The sequence below is a fragment of the Pyxicephalus adspersus genome, unplaced genomic scaffold, assembly GCF_032062135.1.
Source record: "Pyxicephalus adspersus unplaced genomic scaffold, UCB_Pads_2.0 Sca1355, whole genome shotgun sequence".
Lineage (NCBI taxonomy): Eukaryota > Metazoa > Chordata > Amphibia > Anura > Pyxicephalidae > Pyxicephalus > Pyxicephalus adspersus.
This window is the reverse complement of record NW_027318362.1, coordinates 1-6395: the sequence shown is the minus strand read 5'-3', so window position 1 is coordinate 6395 and position 6395 is coordinate 1. Positions and strand designations below refer to the sequence as shown.

The 6395-nt window shown below is 40.1% G+C and overlaps 1 protein-coding gene across 1 annotated transcript; it reads right to left on the bottom strand.

Moving 5' to 3' along the window:
• Window positions 1-852: 852 nt before the first annotated feature.
• Window positions 853-2957, bottom strand: LOC140321209 (serine/threonine-protein kinase SMG1-like). Its single transcript, XM_072398056.1, has 5 exons — window positions 2728-2957; window positions 2424-2601; window positions 2000-2161; window positions 1171-1388; window positions 853-1076 (listed from the first exon to the last, which is right to left on the bottom strand). The coding sequence occupies exons 1-5, from the start codon at window positions 2947-2949 to the stop codon at window positions 873-875; spliced, it is 984 nt and encodes a 327-aa protein (XP_072254157.1). The 5' UTR covers window positions 2950-2957; the 3' UTR covers window positions 853-872.
• Window positions 2958-6395: the final 3438 nt, after the last annotated feature.

Below are 6395 nucleotides of genomic sequence, written 5' to 3'. Positions count from 1 at the left end.
TTTATTGGGTTCCATTATAAATAGATAAATCAAAAGGTGCCTTTTATTGCCTTTTCCCAAACCGGACTGAAGAAGACTGTTGTATTACCGTTAGATATTCCTCCCGCATAGGAAGTGACAGTTTGGACAAATCTTAGCATTCTAAAAAATGGGATGCTTTACTCTTGTCTTTTGGACAAGAAGTCTTATCAAAAACAAATACCTGGGAAAAAGCCTCCGCTTTTAAAATAGTAATGGAATACAGAGTTGTAGCAAGTGCACCAACATGGTTACAAGCACCTTAAAGCAGAACTTATCTACTAGAACCTAAAAAAAGTAAATTAAAAAAGCCAGAGAGAAAGGATTATATAAATGGCATATTTTAATATTCTGTTGTGGTATGCATCATGAAAAGCATCTCACACCACCTCTCTCGACCCCTGACAACTAACAGCCAAAGGAAAAGCTCTACTGTGGCCTAATCACTCTCCTATTAGGATACACAGTAGTGGTTATAGGTGGGAGTGCGCTCTGCAGTGTAACTTCCAACAGTAAATAGTATTAGGTTGAGCACTTGGCACACTTAAAGAATCTGAATTGTGAATACCAGGATAATTCACTTTAATGGCTCCAGAACTGAAGGTGAACAGGGAGGTGCAATGTGACATTCAACGGTTAAGGTAATATTTCCGATTGCTGCACATTTAGTTTTGCAACAAATCATAGGCTGAAAGGTTGCCTGCCAGAAATGGGAAGAATATAGAGTTTTAGTTCTGATTGAAGAACTTTCTACAAAGGTTGCTTTGCAGCAAATCAGATTTTTTTTTTTGTCTTTTATAAGCTGATATTTTGTTGTGAAATCCTACATATCACTGTTGCTAACTTCAATTAATCTAGACAGAAGCACAAAGTATGCTTTTAAATAAAAAAGCAACTACATACTTTCTCAGTGTATTATTGTTCTGCACCCTTTTGACTTCATCCTCCAGCTGCTGAATTCGTCGGAGAACATACATGTGTTGCTGTAGCAAGACACCCAACCAGAGTTCATCCCAAAGCACAGTAACTCTTCTTAGTTCAGCTACCAGCATTTGAACCTGTAAACATTGTGGAATAATTAGCAAAGGAAAGAAAAGTAATGGTAATTCCTTTATCATTATCTACTATATAAAAAAATGTTTTTAAACAAACCTGCAGGACCATGGTAGGGTTGGCACAAGACAGCTTGTCAACTATTTTGCTGTAACAATCTTGCATCATGGCTTGGTCTTCATTCAAAATATTTTTCATTTCCTCTCTATTGCTTTCTTGTGAAGCTGGTGGACTTCCATCATCACATTCCTCACCTATTAGCTCATCGTCCTGCATGTTACCCAGTAAAGTGGGAATGGCAGATGACAACTTGGTTCCTGTGATGAGAAAAAAAAACAGAATCTGCTAACACAGGTAAAGGCACAACAACGAGGGATACGGTTTGCTGTAGAAATGCAGGGAGGCTACTATTGTCTTTTACAGCAACATTTGAGAAGAGATTCAGTCATTAAAGGATATAAAATATAAAAATACCATGTTATCTTCCACATCCTTTAACAGAAATACCAGAGTGAAATGTAAGTTTATGTTGTTTGATCAGTAATTGAATGTACAACAATAAAAGTGAAATGGACCACAGAGCAAAAAGCACCTTTGTGAAAATTCAGAGATGGTGTCTTTAATTGCTCCAAATAGTTTTAACATCAATATTCTACAAATAGAAAAAGTCATCCTAGAGTCAAAAATAATCCATTTTCATTGTTGCACCCTTTCTCTGTAATCTCACATGATTGTTTACAATTATAACCTGCAACTGTGGTCCCAAGAGAAAGCCAAAGGCTTTCCAATTTTATTAAGAATATTTTCATGTGTTTTGGATGAATTTTAAGGTAACTATACCAATCAAAACTATAAGTACAAGAAACAAGGATGACATCTCCCTTTCCAACGCTTAAGCTCTACTTAGGTGTGCTTAAAGGATACTAACCTGAAGACTGGGATTCGTTACTCAGTGAAATACTTCCCACAATTGCCGGGTAGAGGATGAGATGAGGAGAGTCATGTGCTACACGACACAGTAGATTGCAAATACTTTGACGAACATATACCTCAGGATGGTTGAGACGTGAAAAGAGTTGAGGTATTATACCTATAAAATCACAACACATGGATATTTGGAGAGTGCACTAAATCTAAAATTTAACACTTTACATTAGCTATGAATACAATTGAATAGTGCCACAGTATAAAATCTAAAGTCCTTATTTAAATAAGGAACAGACCAGGCTATTCAGCTCACAGCAGTTCCAGTACAAAAACATCACATCTCATTATAAACAAGGACTACTCGAAGAATTGTTACACTTGACATACAGAAAACTGAAAGAACAAGGAAACATTGGCCAAGATACCTCTCCAGGGAGCAGTTGGCGTTGTCTCCAGCCCTTGCTCCAAGTACTGTCTAAGCTCTCCAGCATGTTTAACCAGCAGTCTGAGAAGTCGAAGTGTTGCCATTACTATAGCATCATCTGTGCTTTGCTTGTAAGGAGTATTTAACTGCAGACGAGGGTCATCTTCATCTGGGGAAACCTTGTGGGGGTTTAAAGACAGCAATAAGTCAAGAATGTTTGATTTTAATACTTCAAAGCCTAAATCTAGACTGTAAAATTGGAGAGGGAACAAAAAAAAAAAAAAAAATCAAGATAGGTCACCTACCCTTCCAGCATTCAGCTTCAAGAATGTGAAATATGCACTGCAGGATAATTTATACAGGCTGAAAATCCGATCCACAACTTTCCTCCAAAGTTTGATGAGACCTTCAGAGGCTGTTTCATCAATTTCTCCTAACCATGGACAACTGGTCAAAAGCTGCCTCCAAATCACGTCTACGGTATCATTTTCACCGTTGCCTTCGTTCTCTGTAATCTGAAGTGACATGTCCTCATCCTAAAGACAAATACATAAAGGAATAACACTGAATTATTCATAGACTATGAAACCAACTGAATTTACAGGGTATAGGAGAATGGGGAACACATTTTATGCAGATTTTGGAAAATAGGCCTATCTTTGCTGGCTTTGAGCAAGCTTGAGGCTGTGTAGTAAGGAAATGCTTCAATATTGCCCTAAGTTAAGAACACACAGGGCAATACAGCATGATGCATTGAAATGCAAATGAAGTAAAAGCAAAGCAGAAGCATCAATGGAGACTGCCTATGAGTTTTAACTAGAAAGCTTTGGAAGTGCATTTAAAAAAACAAAAACAAAAAGTGTTGGAAACTAATCAAATGCGGTTGTTAGGCGAAGTATCCACTGCTTCAAGGCACACCCCCAAATTAACTAAGCTGCACCTTCCACATTTCCAATATCAAGCAAGGAGGAGCAAAGTTTTCAACTTGTTATGAGCAATTGAACGCTTAAGACGAAAAGAAACAACAAACCGATTAACACAGGCATGTCAAAAGTGCAGCCCGTGTTCAGATTTCCATCGGCCCGCAGCCTCTGTCATTGCAGGGAATCCCCTACATCATTATAGTGGGCTGTGTGGGACCGGCACAGACCACGCCCACTCTGATTCCAAGAACATGCTCTGCACAGAGCCCGCACTGACACTGGACTCGTGCACAGGGAATCCCTCACCTCACCATGATGGGCGTGTGCTGTGCGTGACCCGCGCAGACCACGTCCACACTAATCCTGCTTAGTAGTCAGCCCCCACACATTTTCACCTCATTAAATCTGTCCCCCTCTTGGCAAAAAGTTAGGACACCCCTGGAAAGACTGAATTTGGATTATGCCTTTTTTCTTATGGGCATGGTTACCAGGCCATATTTGTACTACCCAAGACTCCAGCAGCTGGAAAAATACTCTGGGGCTGGCAACCTGTAATACCAAAGTCTACANTCCTTTGAGGGACAGTTAGTGACACGACTATGGACTATGTACAGCGCTGCGTAAGATGATGGCGCTATATAAATACTGTATAATAATAATAATAACAAACCGATTAACACAGGCATGTCAAAAGTGCGGCCCCTGTTCAGATTTCCATCGGCCCGCAGCCTCTGTCATCACAGGGATTCCCCTACATCATTATAGTGGGCGTGTGCTGTGTGGGACCCGCACAGACCAAGCCCACTCTGATTCCAAGAATATGCTCTGCACAGAGCCCGCACTGACACCGGACTCGTGCACAGCAGTGCTCAACCCAGAAATTTTTTTTAAGCCGGGTGGGAAGAAATTTTAAGTGGGTGGCAGCCCCTGTATTGTGAATAAACTCTTTGGTAACCACCCAGAAACAGCCGGGTGGGTGCTGAAAAGTGCTGGGTGGTGCGCCCAGCTAAAAGTGCCTGGGGAGAACCCTGCACAGGTAATCCCTCACACCACGTGTGCTGTGCGTGACCCACGCAGACCATGCTCACACTAATCCTGCTTAGTAGTCAGCCCCCACACATTTTCACCTCACCAAATCTGTCCCCCTCTTGGCAAAAAGTTAGGACACCCCTGGAAAGACTGAATTTGGATTATGCCTTTTTTCTCATGGGCATGGTTACCAGGCCATATTTGTACTACCCAAGACTCCAGCAGCTGGAAAAATACTCTGGGGCTGGCAACCTGTAATACCAAAGTCTACACATCTGCCACCAAGGTGTGGAGTTGCATTATCCTAGCAGCAGGCATGCTATCCTACTAAGGCGGCAATACACTGCGCATGTACAGCATAAGCTATAGCAGGAGAAAGAAGTATTGAAAACAACTTTCTCAGTAAATATATTTCCAATAGGGATATTGACATGAAATTTACAGCAGATGATGATACCACCACAAGTAATCCACACATACAATGAAAATCAAAACAAGTCCATAAATAAAGTGTAAAAAATGTGGAATGGCACAGGAAATAAGTATTGAAAACATGAAAAAAGGAGGTGCAAAAAGCCAAGAAACCTGATGGAATGTCAGTATTTGGAAAACCATTCTGCCCCTTTTAAGTGCAAAATATTATCACCTGGGTCTGTCCTACTTAATGGACTATGAAAAGGTTTCTAATTACCAAGGTATCACACAAGAAGCATCTTGTGGGTAAAAAGCAAAGAGCTCCCTTAAGACCTTCACAACCTTATTGTTAGAAAATATATAACTCGCAGAGGGCTTAAGAAAAAACGGGAATTAGTAGGTACAGTTGTTTCAAAGAAAATAAGCAATGCACTCAACCAACATGGCCTCTATGCACACTCACTACAGAAGACTCCACTACTGAAGAAAAAGTATGTTGAAGCTTGTCCTAAATTTGCTGCAAACATTTGGACAAGCCAGTGAAATTCTGGGAGAATAAAATCTGGTCAGATGTAATTCAAAATGTAACTCTCTGGATGTCATTGCACACACTATGTTCAGAGGAGAAATGACATTGCACATCACACAAAAAACACCATACAAAAGTTAAGTTTGGAGGATGGAACATTATAGCATGGGGCTGTTTTTCAGCACATGGTACTGGCAGACTTCAAATAATTGTAGGAGGAATTAGTGGAAAATATACACATTTTTGATAAGAATCTGCTGGACATTTGAGCAAGACAATGATCCCAAACACACAGCCAAGGAAACTCTCAACGAGTTTCAGGGAAAGTAAAACAAAGTCTGCTAGAATGGCCCAGTCAATCAACAGACTTAAATCCAACTGAAAATTTATAGAAAGAAGATCAGAGTTCATAGAAGAAGCCTCAGGACTTTTGAAGATAGTTTGTGTGGAAGAATGGACCATAATCACACCTGAGCAATGCATGCAACTAGTTTTATACAGGAGGAGTCTTGAAGCCTTCATTACCAACACAGGCTTTTCTACTGGGTAATAACATTTTTCAGTACGCATGTTCGATACTTCTTGTGCCATTCTACTTTATTACGCAAAACCTGATGTGTGGACGTAGTTGTTTTGATTACTTTGTATGTGTGGATTACCTGGGTTGTTACCGACATTTGGTATAAATTTCATGTCAATAGCCTTATTAGAAATATATTTACTGAAAAAAACATGTGTTCAAAGCTTTTTTTCCCCGCTGTAGTTATCCTAAGCAAACAAGAACTAACTTTTGTACTAACATTAATACAAGCACCACTTACCTAGCATTATCTACCACCTTTCTTCCCCATCTATAAGCCCAGCTAGCCAGTGACGCCCAAGACTTTGCGACTTCAGGTGCTTGCACAGACGACAAGTGGTACAGCTGGCCGAGAATGAAGTCCGGTTCACCTACTCCAATGCTCACTTAAAGTAAAGACAACAGTATATTATTAGTGATTTATTTCAATCAACTGGACCAAAAAAAGGGATATAAAAAACACTCTACAACACCACACAGACCCCTCATGTTACCTGT

What these genes read in the sequence shown, in the direction of transcription:
- LOC140321209 (XM_072398056.1), bottom strand. Translation starts at nt 2,949, where the DNA reads ATGTCACTTCAGATTACAGAGAACGAAGGCAACGGTGAAAATGATACC. An exon ending in TGAAGCTGAATGCTGGAAGG is followed by an intron (nt 2,602 to 2,727) that starts GTAGGTGACCTA and finishes AACCCCCACAAG; the next exon opens with GTTTCCCCAGATGAAGATGA. An exon ending in GCCAACTGCTCCCTGGAGAG is followed by an intron (nt 2,162 to 2,423) that starts GTATCTTGGCCA and finishes GTGATTTTATAG; the next exon opens with GTATAATACCTCAACTCTTT.